This window comes from Anoplolepis gracilipes, chromosome 1 (assembly GCF_047496725.1).
Source record: "Anoplolepis gracilipes chromosome 1, ASM4749672v1, whole genome shotgun sequence".
Lineage (NCBI taxonomy): Eukaryota > Metazoa > Arthropoda > Insecta > Hymenoptera > Formicidae > Anoplolepis > Anoplolepis gracilipes.
Window position 1 is genome coordinate 17,893,089 of NC_132970.1, and position 25,113 is coordinate 17,918,201.

Sequence of the window (25,113 nt, forward strand, 5' to 3'; positions counted from 1 at the left end):
AGAGAGAAAAGAATAAGAGAAATAACAATTTTGACATTTAAAATATGTAGAAATTTGATTTTGTATACGCATATGTAAATGAATAAAGAGATAAAATAAAATATATTTTGTACTTGCACATATGTAAATAAAAAAATTTTTATTCAGTAAAAGAACGATATCGTGAATTAATGAGCTCTTAAATTTTATTTCGCAATATCTAAATCGTTATTCGAAAGAATGATGAAAGAGGGAAATATAGACTATTCCTATTTATAAAGATCTCAATAACATGTGTGTATATATCCATATGATTCTACACAATGTATATATATCGATGTTATTTACATCGTACCTTTCTATTTTTACATTATGACGTTTCCAAAAAAGAAATCGTATATTAAATAAATATAATTGACAGAAAATATGTGATTTACAAATTTTTATTTTCAAAGAAAATTTCAAGATTATTTAAAAAAATTTATAATTTCTAAATTTCAAAACCAGATAACTTAAAAACATTTTTATCGTTTTATTCTTTTCATTTTTAGCATATTAATATTACATTTTTTGTGCGTTTATTTCTTGTAATTATATATATTTTAATTTTTGCAACTTTTAGTAAAATATTTTAGCTTTTATTGTTAATAAAATATAGTAAAATGTAAAAATATATGTGTGTGATAGAAGATTTAAGTCTAATAATAGTTATATTCAATATTTAAAATAAGATTATATTTTTATATATATAGAATATAATTTAATATCTAAAATCAATTCTTAATTAAGAATAAATTTCAATTTTGTTTTTAAAATGGAAAAAAAAACAGGAAGAGTATGATTTTAGTGTGCAAGATATTAAGCAAATTATATAAATGCTTGCTTTTAAGAAACTTCCGAGATTAAACTATATAATGATTTCAACTCAGCTGATTGTTTTGATACTATTATTTGCAAGTCATGTGCAAGGTAGTGCATGGATTTTTTAGTACCTCGTATAAGAAGGAGCATTTGAATACATTAACTTTTTTAACGAGTTATCAAGAAGTTATCAAGAAGTTCTGTTAATGCATTTTATTCTCTTAGTCATAAGTTCAATAGATGTTTTAATAAATTTTTTCTTCAAATGCATATTTTTTTCTTTTTTTGTTTTATATATTTTCTATTACATAATTTAAATCTATCTACAATGATGCCTGTAAGTAAGAATTAGAAGAAAGTTTCACATTAAAACAAAAAGAAAATAATAATGAAAAGAAAAGAAAAAAGGAAAAAAGAAAATCATCCGTTCTCTAAAGCAAAACTTTCGTAAACAAGATTGGTCAGTTGGAATAAATATACGGTATGTGCAGATAAATATATACGGTATATGCGCAGATCCGAATGATATTTCCGGTGTGCAAGAGATTACATGATTGCATACATATTTGCAACGATATAATGAGCACATTGGAAATAACAGCCAAAAAATGGCCGTAAATTAAAAAGATTTGTATGGATATATAGAATTAGTAAAAAGAATTGATTTATATATATATATTTTTTTTTTGTAAAATTATTTAAATAAAGTATGACAAAAGTACACGATAAGTTTCCGAAAAAATAATTAAATAAACGAGTTGAATATGTACTGCAGTCTCGTCAAAATATGAAATATATAAATAACAATTTCAGCAAAACATCGTCAGATTCTATTTGAACTTTTTTTATAAAAGTTTCATAAATGAAAAATCATATATCATTTTTGTTAAGAAGTATAACGTAATTTAGTTTGTATATATATCTCTGTTTGTGAAATTTTTTAACAATAAAAGCTTTATTATGCAACAATTTAGAAAAATAATCATCATGTTTCATTATTTAAATAATACGTAATTATATACGTATTCATAAAAACGTAATTAAAGTTTTAATTAGTGTGCTATTTTCTATATTAAAGGAAATTTTTTTGAGAGAGAATCTATAGAGATACTAAAATCAATTAGAAAAATTATCTTATTTTGTTACGTTATTATGCATCAAATTAAACTCATTAATCTCCTGTTTTATTAGTTTCGCAAATTAGTTCAGCAAATTTAATATTTTTTTACTTCTTTGCAGTATTTGTAGAGATTTTTGTCGACGCTGATATTTTCATGATATTTAATATTTTATAAATTCCTGTCATATATATATATATATATATATATATATATATATATATGACAGGGAAATATCAGCATCGACAAAAATCTCTACAAATACTGCAAAGAAGTAAAAAAATATTAAATTTGCTGAATCGCGAGCGCAAAAATGCAATAACAAACATAAATTTGTAACAAAATATATTCAAAGTATATTAAAAGAGTAAAATTTAATATAATTGCAAAACACATGTACATAGGAATAGAAATAAGTTAATTAGATATAAATATAAAAAAATTCAAAGATAAAGACTCTCATTAATAGTTTGTTTATAATAATTGGTCTACAACAGCAAAAACTAATAAAAGAGGAGATTAACGCGTTTAATTTGATGCGTAATAACGTAACATTTCACAAAATAAGATAATCTTTCTAATTGATTTTAGTATCTCTATAGATTCTCTCTCAAAAAAATTTCCTTTAATATAGAAAATAGCACACTAACTAAAACTTTAATTACGTTTGACGAAATTACGTATTATTTAAATAATGAAACATGAATTATGTAGATACCTTCCAAGAAGAGATAAAATTCATGCGCACACACATATAGTTTAGCCTCCTTATCTGATACATTAAATCGCGATCGGACCTATTGATATAAAATAAACATTTAGCATATGTTATACTTTATAATTGTACAGATTTTTAGCTTTCACGTATGTATTGAATGCACACGTCTTATCATCACATTTTCATAAATTCACCGATTATTTTAAGCAACGTATTACGCCCGATTGCATTAATATTATATTGGCTTTAAACGAGACTTAAATATCTGTATGTCTTTATTCACCCAGATAACACAAGCTATTCGAAAATACATATAGAATACATTTTATAAAATGTATTCTATATGTATTTCAAAAGAGACTGAAAATTGGTGACAGAAAAGTGAATTCTTTTCGAATAGCTTGTGTTATCTGGGTGAATAAAGACATACAGATATTTAAGTCTCGTTTAAACAATTAATATCTTTTTCAAGACAGAATAAATGTTGTTTAACGCGTATATTTTATTTCTAATAAGAACAAACAATGACAATTTATTTTTTAATTACTCATTATTATTAGTTAGTCATAAAGACTAAAGCGGATATAGATAATAATAAAAAAAATATCTATATGTACATACTTTATCTAAAATCTAATAAATCATTCGATTATTTCGTGATCTAATTTCTTAATCGCCTGAAGATTAGAGATTGTACAATGTCCAAGATTAGAATCTGTTACGAGATAAATTTCCTTTAGTTACTTTAACGCATTAATTTTTTTATAAAAATAATTTATTCTTTTGACTATAAAAAGTTGTCAGAAAGACTATATGTATTGAAATAAGAGAGAATACATTTACAGCTTATATAAACCATTCGATAATTGCAAAGTCCAATAGTCTCAATTTTAAAGATTAGAATATTGCTACGCAATTTCTAAGAAGTAAAAAATTTGGAGATAACTACAAACAATATATATTTATATTAATTTTTGTTAATAACTTTTTAATCCATTTGTTCTTCACAAGAATAATTTAGTTTTTTGTTATATTTTATTATTAATAATAAAACACACATGTATGTTGTTTTAAGTGAATCACTCAAATAACAATAATAAAATATAACAAGAAACTAAATTAGTCTTGTAAAAAACAAATGGATTTATTAAAAGATATATATATATATATATATATTTATATATATATTTGTGTCATGTCTCAGGTAAAAGTATTCATTTTGATATCAAAAAGACAACTATTAGATTTATACGAGTCGATTAAATATTATTTCACACTGAAGTAAAAGTCTCGAAAAGAATATATATACGTAGTTTCAGATGTTCTCTTCTAATAGGAAAAAAAAATTCTATTCTCGCGTTATCTGAGAACTTTGGAGCAAGAAACACATTGTCACGCTATTGGCTATCAAATAGAAAAATTTTCGAAACTTTAAAAATTCTCTATTCGATAGCCAATTGCGTGACATGCGCCCGTTTGTGTTTCCTTGCCGAGAGCTTCCTATGTTCTCTATGCTTTATGATCGACAAGTACGATCCAGCGCCGTCGAGTGGCGCTTCGAGCGAATTCGACAGCGACGTAAGAAGAGTTTGACCATCATATGGTGGCAGTTGTAGTCGAGACGGCGGTGTGGTCGGTCGTTATTGCTCGGCGAGTCGTGAAACGTCAGCAGGGTAAAGAATTGCGCGCGAGTGTAGACAGATTACGAGACTTGTCGTAGTGTTTTCGCGGGCAATGGTCATTTTTCGCGATCAACGTAACGTTACGTATTCAGCCGAGAGTTAAGTGCTAATCGCGTATTCAACAACAATACGTACGTGTAGCGGAAAACGAATCCCGGGCGTGACACATCTCGCGGTCAGTGTAATCGCCGCGCGCGATGCACAGGACTAGTGTAACGGCCGCTCGTCGTCGGACTTTGACAGGTGCGGTCGCAATCATGTACGACGATGGTTTATTCTGGCCCCTGTTGTTGCTACTTTTGACCTTGTCCAGTCTTACAAGTCCGGTGAGTAATAACGTGTGTATGTACATACATATATGTATGTATGTATGTATGTGTGTATATGTATGTAAAGGTGAACGACTATGGACCGCGAATTATATGTCGCGTCCTTTTTTGCGACGCTTGTATCGCATGCGTGCCGCGCGTGCGTCAGATCTCCTTTGCTTCCCTCGGCCTCCCCCCTCCCTCGCTCTTGGTATGTCTTCTCTTTCCCTCGCGAGTCTTTCGTTGCATTGTACACACGTGTATATGTGTATATATATATATATATATATATATATACACACACACACACACACACACACACACACACACACACACACACACACACACACACACACACACACACACACACACACACACACACACACACACACACACAAAAATTAGTACACACGCGTATGACACGCACGTATGTGTATCCACGTATTTACGTATACACATATTGTCCACACCCTGACAATCGGCAATATGAAGACTTAGGCGCGCTTGCGCGCCATGTGACGTCACATCGGCTGATTGCCGAGAAAGCCAGTCGTTCTCTTATGTATGTCCGTGGGATTTATTAAATTTAATTATGCTACTTTCGCGGCAGCTCTCGGTCTACGAGAGATTCGCCGTCTCGATGACACATGCCGATTGTTTACTGGGTCAAGATCAGCGAGGAACAATATCTTTTTTTTTTTTTTTTTTTATCGACTGTAAATCTTCCGATATCGGCGATGACTCAGTTATAAGACGTCACTAGACGTCGTTCGTCGTTATGTCCTCGCATCTGAATTCTGGCCTTGGGACGATGCGGAAAATATATAAGTTATTCTGGAACACCTTGGGCCAATTATCACGTCGCAGCCTCTTGTTTTAATCTTTTGCATTTATTTGCCTTTTTGACTAATAATGTATGTAATTGTATCACCAATAAAAGAGCAAAAGTGAATCAACTGCGAGTGATTAAGCGTTAAACGATGTGAGCGATGACTGATCGTTTGATGTGACAAGCGAAGAATGCGGCTTCGTGCGGCACAAAGTGCCGCTTATTCAATAATAATAATATAATTTTGTCCTTTTTAGCTGCAATTTGTTTATATTTTCGGTAATATAAAACAAAATATATTTTTTAAATTACAAAAGAAAATTTTTACAATATAATAATGTATAAAGAATTGATCCAAAGAAAATTGATATGCTAAAAGCCTGTATATTGTTTTAAATAGATTTATTCTTTTCAATGCACTTCAAACAAGAATGAGAGCTTTGAGAGATAATCCTTGACTGAAAGAAAAATATACGTACTCGAAATCGAATAATAATTTTATAATAACATTTCTCATAATACTTTTGTATAAATAACTAATTTATATATCACTTTTAATATATATATATATATATTTGTGTAATTATTATATTTTATCTATTATACTATTTCGCATTTTGAAACATTTATTTAAATTTAGAGAAACAAGAAGAAAGAGAGAGAGAGAGAGAGAGATAGAGAGAAACAGGAAACTTGCATAAATACATAAAAAAATTTCTCTTATATTGCTTGATAAAACGATGTTCAATTTCAATATTCTTTACTTTTCGATAACTTTGACTTCTTAAATTAAATACTTTGTACTTTACTAAAATAAACTTTTTTTTTATTCTAAAAAATATTTTTAAATATGTAACAAAACATATAATTAATTACATACCTTCTTTGTTCTATAAACGTTCAATGAAATTAGAACTCCATGAATGAGTTTATTTTTAATTTATATTTAAGTTTATATTTAAAAGTGACATATTTATCTTTATATATATATATATATGTCTCTTGTTGTTAGAAATTTAATTCTCTCTTTCTCAAGGAGATGATATATGCGACATTTATTAATATTTTATGAACGAGTTTAAATATAATTGAAATTCGTACTCAGTTCTTATGTATTATGTATCACGAATCTATCATGAAATATTCACATCTCGTGTCGTTTCGTGATTCATCTGATTTTATTGAAGGATTATTTACGTTTATGTTTATGCAAAAGAAAGGAAGATAGCCAAACATGGGTTAAAAATAAAGGTTTTATATCAACAAATATATTTTACTCACATCATACATTTTTTCGTATATGTATACGTCAGCATGTCCATTCTTATATTTATCTCTCTCTCTCTCTCTATATATATATATTAATATTATTTACAATAAATATATCCAAATTAGTTAATGGAAAAGAATGGAAAAACTAAAATCTTTTAAGAAGATAAAAAAATAATTATAAATAAATATTAATTGTATTATTTAAATATTTATATAGCAAAATAAATATATATTTGACAAAATTTGTTATAATATTTATCAGACAAAAAAACTAAATTTTTTTTAGTATTTCGCAAATATTATTTAAAATAATTTATTTGTAAGATAATCATTGACTGATTGTAAGAAAAAAATATACGTACTCGTAAAGTATGTGTATATATATATATATATATATATATATATATATATATATATATATATATATATATAGAGAGAGAGAGAGAGAGAGAGAGAGAGAGAGAGAAAGAAAGAAAGAAAGAAAGAAAGAAAGAAAGAAAGAAAGAAGAATGGACGTGCTAATATATGTTTACACGAAGAAATGTTTGTATGATGTGAGTAAAATAAACATTGTTGATATAAAATCTTTATTTTTAACCTATGTTTATTTTTATAGATATATATAATATATTTAAATAATACCTATATATTATATATAAACGATCTTCACAGTCGTACACACAATACATTAATGGTGAAATTGATTGATTCTATATGCATACACAATGCATATGTATGCGTATAGTTATGCAAGTCAAATTATTCGACATAAAAAGAAGGAAATTTCAGGCAATAAATTTCTCTCTTGCTTCGAATCGTTAAAACTGATAAGATTTTAAATTATGGTTTTTTTACGTATTATCACGTATGAACGATCCGAGACTTTATAGAGATGGTTAGCGACGCAGGGTCGTGTCGGACATCACAAAGTATAACGCCCATTGCGTGACTTACATGATTCCTTATGAACACATGACTCATGAAGTTGATATAAAGCGTTGTCTTATCAGGTAATATGAGACGACACAAAGCGCATTTTTTAATATTTATATAAGCTTCCTGTTTCTTCTTTTCTTTCTCGAAATTTAATTAATTTTATTAAATAAAATTTTTGTTTCAAAGTATTAAATAGTATAAAATAATATATAAATAAAATATAATTATATACATACAAATACATATTAAAATAAATTAGTTATACAAAAGTATTACGAGAAATGTTGTTGTTTTACTTTGAAATTACGATAACCGGCTTTTTCACTTTACGAGTACGTATATTTTTCTCTTAGTCAATGATTATCTCACAAATAAATTATTTTAAATAATATTTGCGAAATATTTTAAAAAAATTTAGTTTTTTTTGTCTGATAAATGTTATAACAAATTTTTGTTAAATATATATTTATTTTGCTATATAAATATTTAAATAATACATTTAATATCTATTCATAATTATTTTTTATCTTCTTAAAAGATTTTTCAAGTTTTTCCATTCTTTTCCATTAACTAACTTGAATATATTTATTGTAAATAATATTAAAATATTTTACATACATTGTTTTAATTATTAAGAAATGATTAATATATCATATTAAATAATTTTTAATTATAAATTAGAAAATAAAGCAATATTAATATTATATAATCGACATTATATATCATTGTATAGAAATATCTTACAAAAAACAAGAAATGTTATTCCCCTTTGTAGAGCTCTTTATGCAATGCTTTGCTTTAAATTAAGTGAATTAAATCATTAATTCAGCTCATTGCTTCAAATAAATCTCATATTAAGCTTTAATGTACAGGTCATGAAGAACTCAATTAGGAGATGTTTCATGTAATATTCTATATCTTTTATTTGCGTCTTATGTGTGAACGCGGCCAGTAAAACTTGTCACATATTGAGTGACATATACAATATTAATATTCAGTAACAAACATTTTTTATAGATATATATATATAAAACTGAAAAAATGTTTTAGTAAAACATTTAGTAAACCAATTTCGCAAAGTTAATTTGAAAGCGTTGTTTTTCTGATATACATAAAAGAGTAAATTACATAAAGTGAAAGTTTTAAGATATTTTTTATTATTTCTAAACAGGTCGCCAGTGATGAAAATAGTCATTGTATATGGTATGGAGAATGTTATACGGATGCTGCTATGCATGCAAAGAATTGTCTTTATAATGGACCTGCGAAACCATTGACGTCCGAGGGACAGAAATTGTTGGCTAAAAATTGTCCACACTTGTTGGTGGACAATGGAAAAGGAGTTAATACCTGTTGCGACTCGAAGCAACTTAGTACATTGGATACAAATATCAAGCTTGCATCTAACTTTTTAAAAAGATGTCCTTCTTGCTTAGATAATTTAGCAAAGCACTTTTGTGATTTTACATGCAATGTTAACCAAAGCAAATTTATCAATGTTACGGAGAAAGGTGAAGCGAATGGTAATTATATACATACTACCTAACAGTTTGTTTTATTATTTTGAAACTTAATGTTTTCTATCAACATTTCTCGGTATGCGATTTTATAATTTTGAATTCCTTTTTTCAGGTGTAGAATACATTGATGGAATAGATATATACATAACGAATAAGTACCTTGAAGGAACGTTTAACTCGTGCAATAAGGTATCAGTGCCAAGCACTGGCCAGCTAGCGCTGGATTTAATGTGCGGAGAATGGGGTGCAAGTAGATGTACTCCTTTAAAATGGTTCCACTATATGGGCGATGCAGAGAATAATATTTATGTACCTTTCCAAATCACGTATAGGAATACTGATAAACCTGTTGGCCCATTTGTACCACTAGATCCTGTAATTACACCCTGCAGTCAGGCGCTAAACGTTAGTATTATTTTCAGAAAAATATTCAATACATTTTAATAACTATATATATGAAATATATATACATATACGTATATATATATATATATATATATATATATATATATATATATATATATTTCAAATATGTATGTATATATGTATATTTCAAATGTTCTTTTGAGCTTGTTAGATTTATTAACCTTGTAAAGGTCTAAACATGCTAATAAACAAAGTATACAATGCGTTCATTGTACATTTTCTTTTGTATTTTTAAATACAGCAGAACGAGTAAACTTTCTTGTTAGTATCAACACACAAGTTCTACAAATAATTATATTTTACATTATACAAATGCAAGTAAAAATATAAGCAACACATAATTATTGAAATATACATAATACATTCTACAAAAAAGATAGAAATAATTTTGGACTTTTTGTTGAATGAGATTACGGATACAATCACGTATTTTGTTATTCAACATTATAATGAGTTCTTAATTGCACATCTATAGTAATTGGGAAGAAAACAAGTTGTTGAGTTATTCATTTCATGACATGCATTTTTAACATATTTTTTAATGAAGCATATGTGCATTAGGTATTGTATTTTTCATAATACAAAAGTAGGAATATTTAAAAAATTCTATATTAGACAGATATGCAAAAATTATATAACAATTTGTAGAATTTTAAGAAAATTTAATATCAGAAAGGACTTTTTTCAAGATTATTTTTGAAATTTTTAAATATATAATTTTTTAACAAAAAAAAAAAAAATCCTACATTTGATGACACATCTAAGATGTGAAAAAGTTACTTTATTTTATTTACAAATTTTATTTATATATGTGTCAGAATACTAGAAATAATTAAATTATTTGAATTTCTATATTTTTAATAAAGAGAGAAAGTAAAAATCTACAAAAGTTATATTTAAATATTTTATTTTTAGATTATTTTATTATTTCATTATCATTATTTGTATATATTATTCGCGTATATAGAGCACATAGGCACTTATGTTTAGCTAAATTACTTTTTATAAGATGAATAAAATGGGCAAAAGATGACGTAATAAGAAGTCTGCATCTAATTTTTTTCTTTTGTAGAAAAATACTCCAGCTTGCAGTTGTGTCGATTGTGAACAAAGTTGTCCAGTACCACCACCAGTGCCTCCACTTCCAAAACCGTTTTCAATATTTGGTTATGATGGTTACGAAGTTATAATGACAATTATTTTTGTATGCGGCACCTGTCTTTTCCTTCTGTTAATGATGTGTTTCAGCCATAGGAAGCGTATAGGTAAGAAATTCAACCTTGTTTTATGCACATTGAGAAGGTATATATATCCTGACTTTTAACATTTATATTTATAAAGAAAAGTTGTTTTCTGGATTTTATTGTAGTGCAATTGTACAGATGAAAAATGGAGTGTGCCTTTTCAATCTTAAAGCTATCTTTTTTTTTTTAACTATATTTTGCATATAATTTATCTTTGATAATTTATTGAAAATATCTATATAATTTATGAATATAATGATTAATTGTCTAGTCAACTTATATTATTTTTTTTATTATTAATCACACAACTAAATAAATAGGTAAAATAAGTGAAGAGATAATAAGAAAGGTGCGTGAAATCAATGAATTTATCGTAACTGTGATTAACTTTTTTGTAATGGTTATGTTTAGATATATTCTATTGTTGCTATTTATCTTTTAATTTGTGGGATCTTTCCTCTGCACTTGTTTTACTTTATTTAAATCTCAAGAAAAAGCATGTATAATTAATTAATTTTTTATTATTAATTTCTCGTTTTTTCTTTTTGCAAACATTAAAAAAATGAACATTATTTTTGTGACAAACATTAAGACAAGATTTGTAATGGTTACTCATACATTTGTTATATAAACGCATTTATGAATTACTATAGTAATAATAACTATATTCAATGTTATATAAAATCGTTGCAGAAGAGATATATCAATTATCCGAAACTTGATATCTAAAAAATAATTTTTTCTCGTAATAGTGAATTATTATCAATTTTGGTTCATTCAACATTTAATATATTTTAATATATTTGTAAATCATAACATATGAGAATTATTCCTAGAAATATTAACGTTAACGTTTGCACACACTAACTCTTATTATATAACTTGTTTACTATTTCATTAACTAATTATACATAGTTAATAATTCTATGTACGATAGATTCTAAGTGACTTATTAAGCAATTTTTTATGCGAATGGAATATTTTCTTATATTAATGCGCGTAAATTATATTTATATACATACATATACGAGAAAAATACAGACAATACAAGTTGTGTATGTATGGTGTGCGCGTATGTATAGTTGCACGAGGAGAGGAAGTAGGAAGACAGGTGGGTAGACGGCTAGCTGCCGGATTACACCACCCAGGAGATGGTGCTCGTATTGCCCTTGCCGCTGACCAAGAAGACAGCCCACTTCAGTCTAAGCGTTCTAGTAGGTTTTTCCGATTCTAAAAGTATCCTCGATGTATCCGCAATTATAATCGTTATTACGTTCTTGTTTTATTTCGTCTTTTTTTTTTTTTGTTGCTTTCATCGCTTCGTTTATTTCTCTGTTCTCTTTTGCTTTCTTTATCTTTAGCCCTTGCAGATTATTCCTGCCAATGGATGTCAATTGTATTATTAGATTATTTTTTTTCAATTACATTTGCACTGAGATTTATCAAATTTAGTTTTAGCTATAGCGTTAAGCTCTTTAACCTGTGTATCTTTTTTATTATAATACGCAATATTGTATATACAAACGCACGAGCGAATTTTAATAATTAACTGCACGATTGCATTAAAGATTCAAATGCTTAAGAGTGAAACAAATACTTGAACAAGTTTGAAGTATGAGTGGCAAAAAGTTTATAAAAAGCAGTGCGATTATATTTTAAATTTTAATGATATGCTGCATTGCATTATAATATTTCATTAAAGTTTAAAGTATAAAATTGATGCTTTTCATAAATAATTTTTATCGAAAATATTTCGAAATTTCAAAAACAAAAAAGAAAGAGAAAACAGCATGTACAAACAATGTTTAAACGCTTAAATAGAAATATTTATATAAATATCTTTTGCTTACAAACATTGTGTTGTGCAAGTATTTTATATGTTCTTTTGTATAAGTTACGTCTTCTACAAAACTTAATATTTTGCATGTTTAGTATAAGTAATTAATTTATTTAATAGAGCAATAAATATTGCTTTAAATAATGAATTCGAAAATAAAAACATATGCGTTTAACTTAAGCTTAATATAGAAAGATTTCCCCATAACAGGATTAGAATATTATTTTAAGAAAAGTGAATTACACGAAATAAATAGAAATTTTTTTATCTCCCATATACGACTTTTAAAAAAGATATTTCTAAAATAATAAAATATTATAAACATACAGATTTGTTTTATTTATTTTGTATTTTTTGCAAAATTATAGTAAAATGTAATATATTTCTAATGTTGTTAAGGAGATTTCTTTAAATTTTAACATTTAGTTGTAACAAAAATTCTATACAAGTTATTACTTTATATTATTTTTAATAAGATTTATTTTATAATTTAACAAAATACCTGTTTAAATAATTGAAAAAATTATTTCCTTATTATTAAGTTAATTGAAGAAAGTGTACTTATCCTAAATAATTTTATCTTTTTCTAATATATGTGTAACATAATGTTATAAAATATTGTAAAATATTGTTCCAGTGGTGTCTATTATATTTAAGATATTTTACTTATTTTATTGTCAATTTCATATATTATTTTTAGGAATTGATGTTTTTCTATATATTTTTGGCTATTTTACGAAGCTGAGATTTTTTACAACATTATTATATTAATTAGATTACAGAATATTAGTCATTTACAGCATACATTACAGCATGTTCTCAAGATTGTTGAAGCTATATAATGCTGCTTTGAATGTTTACTTGCAAATAGGGATTTGTTCTACTTTATTTAAATGTTTTTAGGTGTCATATCAACCGAGGAGTTACCAAGTGCATTTGACGAAGAACAATCTACTTTCATTGAAAAACTTGGAGCAGGTACGGACAAATTTCTGCAAGAATTCTTCTGTAAATGGGGAACAGGTAAGCAAAATACTGATTTTATGTTCTACAATTACGCGCAAAACATCTTTACATGATAACACTGCATTAAAATAACTAATGATTCTGTTACAGTTTGCGCCTCTCGACCTTGGTTAATACTTTTCTTTGGCTTCCTATTGATCGTTGCTTTGGGACACGGCATAAAATATATGCAAGTTACTACAGATCCTGTACAACTGTGGGCATCCCCGCATTCTCGATCACGTGTCGAAAGGGAATATTTCGATAAACACTTTGAGCCCTTTTATCGAAATGAACAGATTATTATCACTTCCGCAGGCTTATCGAGTGTATGTATTATTAAAAATATATTAGGTTGTTATATTTTTGCATAAAATGATTTATATTGATTTATGCTATCATACATATATTTTTTCAATTAAGAAAAAGTTTCTATGATGTAATTGCTTATCATAAAATATAACAGAAATTAATTACAATTTATTGGCTTTGATTTAATGTGCTAATTGTTTAATGTTAATTACAGATCGTGCACAACACATCTAATGGACCAATCGTATTCGGACCTGTGTTCAATGATACTTTCCTAAAAACAGTCTTTGAATTGCAAGAAGGAATCAAGAGTATAATTACTCCCAACAACTACACATTAGCGAATATATGTTTTGCTCCTTTAACTGGACCATTTACCGGACCGACAACGGTATCGCAATGTGTTATTCAAAGTATTTGGGGTTATTGGCAAGACAGTTTGGAAAAGTTTGAGTCTTCAGAAGACGATGGCAATTATACAGTCAACTATTTGGACCACTTCAGAGTTTGTTCGCAGTAAGTTGATGAATGCAACAAAAGAAGATTCGTAATAATATTTATTTATTCGTTTATATCAAACGAATCACGTGAATACGTCTTTGACAATAACACAAGTTAAATTACAAAAGTGTTTGAGTAAAATATTACTAGCAATAGCAATAATAATAAACATAATAAATCGTAGCAAAAAGTATATAGATCGTAATTATTGAAATGGAGATTACACTTGATTTTAAAAAATATTTAAACACAAAGAAAACTTAGTATTATTTTGAGAAACAAGCTAAAATATTATTTAGTTAATAAAGGATACTTCTTATGGAAAATGGCTTTCGGTAGATTTCGTTCGAACTTTAGGATTTTGTATTTCATGTGACGTTGAGCAAAAAGTCTTATTGGGCACAACTCTAGAAGCTATAGTTTAGTTTGCAGAGGGCGTTAGAAGTTGACGATTTTTAGGACTTGAGAAAATTATCATGTTTGAAACTCTTTCAATAAATGAAATCCACCGAAAGCCATTTTTCATGAGGAATGTGCAGGATCTTTTGTCTTAAACTGATAAGAATGACAAAATAGAGTATATTGTAAAAAAGTTTAGATTAGAATCGTAATAATTTTAAGAATATAAGATAAAGCAATTGATATGATTAATGAAGAAGTGTACTTAAGAAGAGAGTGAAAATATTTCTTGAACATTTTATTAGTACATATAATAATATTATTTTATATTTATATTATTTTTGTATAACTTTCTTTTAGGAATGCATATAATCCTGAATGTCTCGCTCTTTACGGTGGTCCTGTAGATCCGGCAATCGCAGTAGGCGGATTTTTGCCTCCAGGCAAAAATGATCTTCATAATCCATCATATGAAAAGGCAACCGCTATAATCCTTACTATTCTTGTAAACAATTATCACAATAAAGCCAAATTGCTCCCTGCTATGGAATGGGAAGAAAGGTAAACTTGCATTCGCTCAATCGTTAAATTCGACCGAGTGAGATTATTCATATATCGTTCTTTCAATTTCAGTTACATTAACTTTATGAAAAATTGGACTGCAACGAAAAAGCCGGCATTTATGGATATTGCGTTCACGTCCGAGCGATCCATCGAGGATGAACTAAATCGTGAATCACAATCGGACATTGTAACCATTCTGGTATCATATATTATCATGTTTGGATACATCGCGGTATCACTTGGGCAAATTAGATCATGTACTCGTCTCTTGGTGAGGATCTACATCATGTGATTGCTATGTCATTTTTGTTTCTCATCTTAATTTCACATATAATTTGCGTTTCAGCATGATTCCAAGATTACTCTTGGACTTGGAGGTGTGCTCATAGTATTGGCTTCCGTGATTTGCTCGGTCGGACTGTTCGGCTTTATTGGTATACCAGCTACGCTGATTATCATCGAGGTTATTCCGTTCTTAGTACTGGCGGTTGGAGTAGACAACATTTTTATCCTCGTTCAAACTCATCAGAGAGAGGGCAGACGCCCGAATGAATCAATTCCGGAACATATTGGACGTACACTGGGTCAAGTCGGCCCTAGTATGCTACTCACTAGTGTATCAGAAAGTTGTTGCTTCTTTTTAGGTACGTATCGGTACATAATTTAATAAATCATGTACTTAAATTGAAAAAACGAGAAAACGAAATTGTTTTATATGAACATGTTATAATTCGTTTTCTTTTTCTATTGATTTATAGGCGGCCTCTCTGATATGCCTGCTGTAAAGGCGTTTGCTCTTTACGCTGGAATGGCTTTATTGGTGGACTTTATATTACAAATTACATGTTTCGTCAGTCTCTTAGCGCTTGACACAATTCGGCATGCAGTATGTATTTAATAAAATAGAAAAACTTTATCTTAAAAGTAAAATTTATTTTAAATTTATTAGAGAAATTTTTATATCATATATTTAATATTTTTTGTGTATATATATATATATATATATATTTTGCAAACTACTAATAGGCTTGTGTGTGTGTGTGTGCGTGTGCGTGTGCGTGTGCGTGTGCGTGTGCGTGTGCGTGTGCGTGTGAGAGAGAGAGAGAGAGAGAGAGAGAGAGAGAGAGAGAAATGTAGCGAGAATAAAAATAGAATATAATTTAATAGATTTGTATATTTAATATATTCAAATTCATAAAAGTTTAATTTTTATTATCACACATTCTTGTTTATTTATATATTTTATTTGACTATTACGTTTAATATAAAGTACATTTTTATAATTTTAGAACAATAGGCTGGATGTATGTTGCTTTATTCGCTCCAAACGTGATGATGGAGAAGAAGTGGTAGATGGAATATTGTATAAAATTTTCAAAGTTATATATGTCCCGTTATTATTGCAAAAATGGGTTCGTGCAGCTGTGATGATTGTGTTTTTCGGTTGGCTCTGCAGCAGTATTGCTGTAATACCACACATCGAAATTGGCCTAGATCAAGAGCTTTCTATGCCCGAAGACAGTTTTGTGCTCAAATATTTCAAAGTATGTTAATGATCGATTTAAAGCATGAATTTATAAAATATGAATTATTAAAAATATTAAACTTTATGCCTTTTTTGCAGTTCTTAAATAATTACTTATCTATTGGACCACCAATGTATTTCGTTGTTAAAGATGGCCTAAATTATTCGGATACTAAAATGCAAAATCTAGTATGTGGTGGGCAATATTGTAACAGCGATTCAGTGTCGACTCAAATATTTACAGCGTCCAAGCAATCAAATAGGTATAATGTAATATTTGTAAAAGTTTCATGAATGAATGTAATTTATTACGCAGTCTTTGTTTTTTTGGATTTTATATGAAAATGTTCCCTCTTTTTAGAACTTATATAGCTAAGCCTGCTTCGTCATGGGTGGACGATTATATCGACTGGTCTGGATTATCCGGTTGTTGCAGATATTTTCCTGCGAACAATTCATTCTGTCCACATACTAGTACGTATTTTTTTTTGTATAAAAATGTTTTATAATTACGTATCTACTTTACTATTTAATATATTTTTGAATTGTAGATCGTGGAAAGTGTACTACTTGTAATATCACTTTGAACAAATACAACAGGCCAATACCTATGGATTTCGACAAATACGTATCGTTTTTCCTACAAGATAATCCTGATGAAACTTGCGCCAAAGGGGGTCATGCGGCTTACGGACATGGTGTAAATTATATGACCGATCCTAATACAGGGATGTCAACCGTTGGTGCTTCGTATTTCATGGCTTATCATACCATCCTCAAGACTTCCGCAGATTATTATGAATCGATGAGAGCAGCGAGAGTCGTAGCAGCTAACATTACAGATATGCTCAATTGTAACCTGAGACGTCTCAATGAAAACACTACTGTGGAAGTTTTTCCGTATAGTGTTTTCTATGTATTTTACGAGCAGTACCTGACCATGTGGCCTGATACATTGCAAAGTATAGGAATCTCATTGCTTGCTATATTTGTGGTTACGTTCTTATTGATGGGTTTGGATATTTTCTCATCGCTGGTTGTTCTAATTACGATCACAATGATCGTCGTAAATATCGGTGGCTTGATGTATTGGTGGCACATAACTCTGAACGCGGTGTCTCTAGTGAATCTTGTTATGGTAAGTTAATTGTTATGAGAACAGTAAGTATATATTTATGATGTTACTGTATGAATCCGTTAGTGTTTGAATATTTCTCATAGTTTTGGATTTTACAATTCGAGTTTCAGAGAAGTGTAAACAGAATAATGAAGTATAATATTCATCATAAATTAGTTGATAATTTTTTTTATCTTTTATTTTCTATTATTTATTATCGTCACATTTCTATAATAAATATTTTACTTTTGTTAGTATTTCGGATAATGAAAAATATATAAATAATCTATCATAAAGTTTTCTTTTTTATTTGAGAATTGATGAGAAAAGTTAATGAAAGAGTATTAATTGATGTTTGTTCCTGTTGCAGGCAGTTGGTATAGCCGTCGAATTTTGCAGTCATCTAGTGCATTCCTTCTCGGTGTCGGTCCAAGCAACTAGAGTGGACAGAGTCGCAGATGCGTTGACGAATATGGGGAGTTCAGTATTTAGCGGTATCACGTTGACAAAGTTTGGTGGTATCATAGTCCTGGGCTTTGCAAAGAGCCAAATTTTCCAGGTTTGTTTTTGTTACATCATAAATAGAATATTAATCAGGTTTATTGAAATTATAATTTATTATAAAAAATGCACCAAATCTATTACAAAAAAATATGCACTTGATATACGCGAGTTAAGTTTTAATTTATAATTTGTGTATTTTTTCATGTTCATATTTATTTTCAATTTTCAAATAGTTTTTTCAGTTCTCTCTTATTGTCAATCGCAAATTATTTATAAATTAGAATTAGATAATGAATTTCGTTTTATTATTTTAATTGCAACAAAATAACAGCATTATTCAGCCAAGAAATGTTTGCAGGTCTTTTACTTCAGAATGTACCTGGGTATTGTATTATTTGGAGCAGCGCATGGTCTTATCTTTTTGCCAGTATTACTAAGTTATATAGGTGAGGAAGTGCTGTCATATTATATACATGCATATATATACACATATATATATATATATATATATATATATATATATATGTATATATATATACATACATACATATATATACAAAGTGTGCCATTTTAAAAACTTAATATGTTCAAATATGTCGAAAACTTTGCACATTTTAGAAAAAAATGTTTTTTACAAAAGTTGTTTGACTTTAAAGAGGACATAAGATAGTGCCATTTATTTTATCTTGGGTACATGTGCAAAGATCATATAGAATCAACTTGATTTTTTAAATGGAACTACCCTAATTTTTTATATATAAACCAATTCTCGCAATATTCTATGTAAAAAGTTTTAAGGATGTGATGGTTAAAAATTGAATAGCTTACAAGATATTTCATACTTTAATTTTACATAAACTATGAAATATCTTATAAAATATTCATTTTTTTAATATCTTGCCTGTGTGTTAATACTTTTATTCACAGAATAATGAGAGGAATCAATTGGTGCATGTAAAAGAAAACATAGTTGTCTTAAACAAATATATATATATAAATACTTGTTGCAAATTCATTTTTTTTTTCTCTCTAAGACAACTGTGTTTTTTTTTTACATTAAAAAATATATATATATATATATATATATTTGCAGGAAAGATTTTGGGTTATCTCCAGTAATCCAAGTCTTTTTATTTTGCAATATCATTTCCGCTTTTATCCTATTTTAAACTTTTAGCTTTGTATGTGTGATGATAGGAAAAGATGATAATGCAAAAAAGCTAGATGAAACATTAGGTCTGTACATTTTAGCTGAACTGACTGCATTAGTTTAGAGTTTATCTTTTTTCTTCCAATGTGGAGAAAAAAAGATAAACTCTGAATTAGTGCAGCCAGTTCAGCTAAAACGAACAAACCTATTATCTCAGCTGATTTACAAATTTCAATTTTTTAAATATTATATTTTAAGATTTTAAATAATTTTATATTAAAATTTATGTTGTTTATACACACAAAATGTATTATTACACAATATTATTGATTATCACACTTGCTTATACATTGTATGAACCATATTTTATGCAAATTTTTGTGTTTATCATTGAATATTGAACACTTAGCACAATAACTGTACTCTTTCAAATTTGTCGCAAGCATGTTAATGCTTAAGGGATGATAATATGTTTTTGTTTATGGACATACCAGTGTTACGTTAAAATCTTATTTTCATATCCCTATAATATATGTAATAACATGAATGGGTAGAAAAATTTGTTGTGTTCGATACGAGCAGCTTTGTGAATTCGACAGAGATTGTATGTACAGCAAATAGGAAATTACTCCGGGATATTTTCATACCAAATATCTTTGCATTAACAATGCCTGTGCTTCTTTACTGAGAAGAATCAATATTTTAATTCTGAGTAGTACAATGTAATTCTGAATAATATCGATTGGTGTCATGGCTCCTGGTGGTTCCAGGCTCACCCATGAATAGGGAGAAGTTGGCCAATCACAAAAGAGCGATGCATGGGAACCTGGACAACGTGCAAGAGACGTCTCTGAATCATCGTGTAAGCAAACACAATTCTCCTCCTACACCTACTACAACTACACCTACGTTCAAAGTGCTCGAATGCGAGAGATAGGTATGCAGAGTTGGGTATCTGAATTGAAAAAAAAAAAAAACAAAAGGAAAGAACAACTGCACTGTGATACGTGATTAAGTCTCTTGGCAAATTCTTTTCCAAAATGTGTCGCACATATTTTCCATATGTTGCTTGTACTCCACACAATACAGAATTATTTTTGAGATATTATTTAATAGTCGCGCGCGATTAAATTTTTTTAATTCAATTTTTAGTTTATATTTCAAGTTTACATAAATAAAGATATTCTTAATATGTTTATCACACAATATTATCGATTTCCAAATGATAAGAAACTCGCGAGCACATAACTTAATTTTTCTACAATTAATTATCAAATGATACATACTAAAGATATACATACTATTATTTAACATATTAATATATATTCTTCTTTCTCCCTCTTTGACTTAGTCTTCTATCTTGCAAAAAATTAATTATATAAATTTTTTTAAGAATTTAAAGTTTGAAATCATATATAAAATTAAGAAGAAACTTTGCATATCTGTGCAAAATAATATGAATATTTTTTATGATAGACATTTATATGTAATTGCAATATGCAATTTTGTGTATAAATTGTTATGAAAGCTAATATATAATCTAATCAATTAATTATAAGACATGTTGTTTTAAATTTCAATTAATAATTAAGAAATTATAAGGAAATAGTAATTGGTCTTCAGACATTTAACACTGCACAATATTCTATTTGTATATAATACATATGTGTACATGTATTTACATATATTACGTATTACATATTACACATATCACATTAGATGTGCACTTTGTATTTTAATTTAAAAGCGCGCGCGCGCATACATGCACACACACGTACACATACACATATGTCAATTTTATATATATGTAATTATATTTTTTTAATAATTGCATTTAAAATTTATTTGATATTGTTTTTATCATTTTAATAAGAGTCATAGAATGGAAGAGCTTTTCAGAAACGTGTCTTTTTTAATTTTCTACTTTATGGTGTGGTGTATGTTATTTCTTTTTGTATGTATTTGTATATAATTTATATATGTATTGTATATAATTTAAATATTTATGCTTTTACACATTTTTATATGCATTTTTGTCACTAATTGATATATTGCGCTATTTCTAACATGATTTTTATAGTATGTAATGTGCATAGGTATACCTTGCATATTGCACAAAATATTTCCCGGATTATGTATCGTTTGGTGATCAAACAGCTCTTTGTCGAATCCTATGATTAAATTTTTAGATTTGATTTTATGCTGCTATAAAATTATTATAACAGGGATATGGAAACACATAGAAGTTCACTGGTGAAGAGAAACAAGATCATTTCATATGGTGCTCACATTGTTTTCATTTTCGTGTTTCTTTATCATGTGTAATGTTTTTAAAAGTCATACTGATTTTTTTTTATTAATTCTAAAAATTTTAATCATGATATAATTTTTCCATACTTTCCTATCAAGATATCACTTGTTTAATTTGAGTATATTATCTTTGCCAATATATGCATCTATCATAATATTTTAAAAATGAGACATTGGAATAATACAATATAAATGATAAATTTTTGCTTAAATTTCGCTCCAATAAAGTTTACAATATAAATATACTATAAACAACGAATCATAAAGAATCACATGTAAATTGCACATTAAAAAATTTATTTATTTATTTATAATAATTTATAATAAATAAATAAATTTTTTTATGTGTAATTTACATGTGCAAATATTATAATGGACGATAATGTATGGAAAATTTTTTTTATAATTAAAAGAACTCTTGTGGCAAACATTATGCACGATCCATTGCATATTGGCAAATAAAATGTGTACCTTGATTATAAATCAAAATAATTATGTACGCTATTGCATTATCGCTTTTGTTGCTTAAAGAAAATTTTGAAAATGTATTTTTTTTTGTATGATGATGAAATACTTGCATGAAAATTATATTTAATTTGGCTTATAAATTGCTTTCTATGTATAAACAGAAATACTACAACAGGCAAGAAAAATTAATTCTATACAAGAAGGAATAGAAGTTTGTTATGTGTGATAGAAAAACATTTAGAATGTTTAATTTATGTCTCTTTCTTTATGTGTTTTTTTAGGCGTGATGTCGCGCCGAGGTCGTAGAAAAGACTGCGAACTCGCGGGCGAAAGTGAAGCTAGACGTCACCAACATGACCAACCGGACTCTCCTCTACTCCAAAACGACAACCATCAATGCGCGACCACTTCCTACGCCAGTATGAACTCCATTGATGTGACTGATCACCATGTAACATTCTAACATTTAAATCAATTCTTGAATTAATCGAATATAATTTTTGTACTTCAGAGGGACATAACATAAAGAGAGTAATCAATTTAGTGAATTCATTAGGTTAGGTCAATAATGTTCTTTAATTTGACCCGACTTGCGAGCCGAGAAACAGAGACAAAGAGTCGCACGAGCTCTTCTTTTCTCCGAATTATGGGAAATTTAATGTGTATCATCCTCAATGAAATTCTTCGTAACTGGTGAATATGTCCATCTATGTTCATATCTGGCATTCTTAGCGACAAAAAAATTTGTATAGTTCTAGGTTTTTGTCATTTTTAGCATATTTATTTTTTTGGGCAAGGCTCTTTTTTAATTTAATATATTAATGTATTGTCACAGAGACTGTGTATTCTAAATTTAAAAAAATAGAAAATCTTGCAATTGCGAACGGTCGTACGATCGATTTTAGAAAAATAATCTAGAATGAAGAATTTGTTTTCTTACTATATATTCGTCGTTAAGTGAATTTAGTGAGACTAATAATAAATGACGGATACAAAATGCATTTTCCTTAACATGAATGCATTTCTCTATTGTGAGATGAATTCTTTTTTCTCTGATATCGATATCGAATGATCACTTATATTTAAAAAAAAAGTTGTGTTAAAATATTGATAGTCAAAAGAGCATCGACACGTTAATTTCTCCGATACGTAAATTATTTAAGAAATTAATTATATACATATAGAAAAGAAAGTCTTTTTCTCTTAGCAATATGTATAGTCGATTTCTTTTATTCTAAAATTATCGGAAATGTTTTCCTCTATTCTTTTGGTTTTTCTAATGCATAGAATAAAAATGTTACTTTGTCTTTTATATACATACTTTTTCCACTCTGTTACGCATTGGGCAAATGGTAGTTGAAAAGAAAAATTCTAGTTTACAAAAACAGCTGAGCTGAGAAATTTAGAATAGAAGAATACTAGAAAGGAGGACATCGACTATAAAATCGAGTATAAAAAAAAAGTATTGCAATTATATTTTAAGATTTCACGCATGATGCACATTTGGAACTCGAACAACTAAATATATAATTTTTACCTATGCCGTCCACATCTAAGATGTACATAATACAAAAAAAATGTGATGTATATGAAACAGGTAGAATCAATAATGATTATTGAGATTTAATTGAACGACGGTTAAAATCGATACATTTGCGCAAATAAAAATGATATCTATATCAGGATTCAAGTTTTCGAGTTACATTAATTTGCAAGTTCCATGGTGTGAAATCGTATACGTGATCTTAGAACTAACTGTTCTGGATATTATTAAGTATATCGTCATTCTTTTTTTTTTTATATATATACTTTGCTATATAAATGCATCTAAAATTACTTTAAACTTTTTATATAATTAACTTTGGGTGCAAAAATAATGTAGAAAACGTTAATGAACATTCGATAATAAGAAATTGGAACTCGTTATAATATTGTACCCTTGGCAGGGTATTAATGTTATTACAAGTTTTTATTATAATTCTTAAGATTCTCAAGTTTCCGTCGTAAAAAAAATATATCAGTATTGTCGATTAGATATATATATGCTTTGTTTATTCTTTAAGTAAACTTCGTTTTACAAGTTACGAATTTATATTTTCCAACTTACAATTAATTATCAAGGCCACATACACGCAAATACAGACAACGTAATAACTTGTTCTCTTGCCGCTGGCTTACTATGGATCAATAAGAAACAATTACATCTGTGAGATTCAAGTATTTTTCATTACTTTTTTATGACATGTCTGCGAGACCATTTTTTTAAAAGTTTACAATCCCTAGATTGTATAATAATATCTGATTTCTTCAGCTTTGCAACATTATTATAAATCAGACACGAATATGACTGAAAGACGCAGAAGAATGCTTAAAATATATGCTAGATATTTAAAATATTTCTTTAAATGCTATTGAAGCTCTTTTTGTTTAGATAAAATTATTATTTAGATATACATAATTATATTGCAAAGAGCAATGTTCGCTTAATGTAAATTTTGGTCAAAATTAAAACAAGTCTTACACATGAA

At 27.9% G+C, this 25,113-nt stretch overlaps 1 protein-coding gene across 4 annotated transcripts; it reads left to right on the forward strand.

Annotated features, from left to right (window-relative positions):
• Window positions 1-4,272: 4,272 nt before the first annotated feature.
• On the forward strand, window positions 4,273-25,113 carry Npc1a (Niemann-Pick type C-1a). Of its 4 annotated transcripts, none has more exons than XM_072894960.1 (20): window positions 4,273-4,684; window positions 8,875-9,226; window positions 9,336-9,628; window positions 10,722-10,914; window positions 11,976-12,107; window positions 13,634-13,753; window positions 13,847-14,064; window positions 14,262-14,563; window positions 15,308-15,508; window positions 15,581-15,782; window positions 15,858-16,155; window positions 16,270-16,397; window positions 16,801-17,055; window positions 17,136-17,299; window positions 17,398-17,510; window positions 17,588-18,174; window positions 18,524-18,712; window positions 19,016-19,103; window positions 20,578-20,669; window positions 22,867-23,008. In XM_072894960.1, exons 1-20 carry the CDS (start codon window positions 4,556-4,558, stop codon window positions 22,870-22,872), a joined length of 4,062 nt encoding a protein of 1,353 aa, XP_072751061.1. In that variant the 5' UTR covers window positions 4,273-4,555; the 3' UTR covers window positions 22,873-23,008. The 4 variants fall into 4 exon arrangements, with proteins under 4 accessions (XP_072751061.1, XP_072751057.1, XP_072751055.1 ...); XM_072894956.1 differs by having other exon boundaries at window positions 4,274-4,684; window positions 20,578-20,744; window positions 22,867-23,004; XM_072894954.1 differs by lacking the exon at window positions 20,578-20,669 and having other exon boundaries at window positions 4,274-4,684; window positions 22,867-25,113.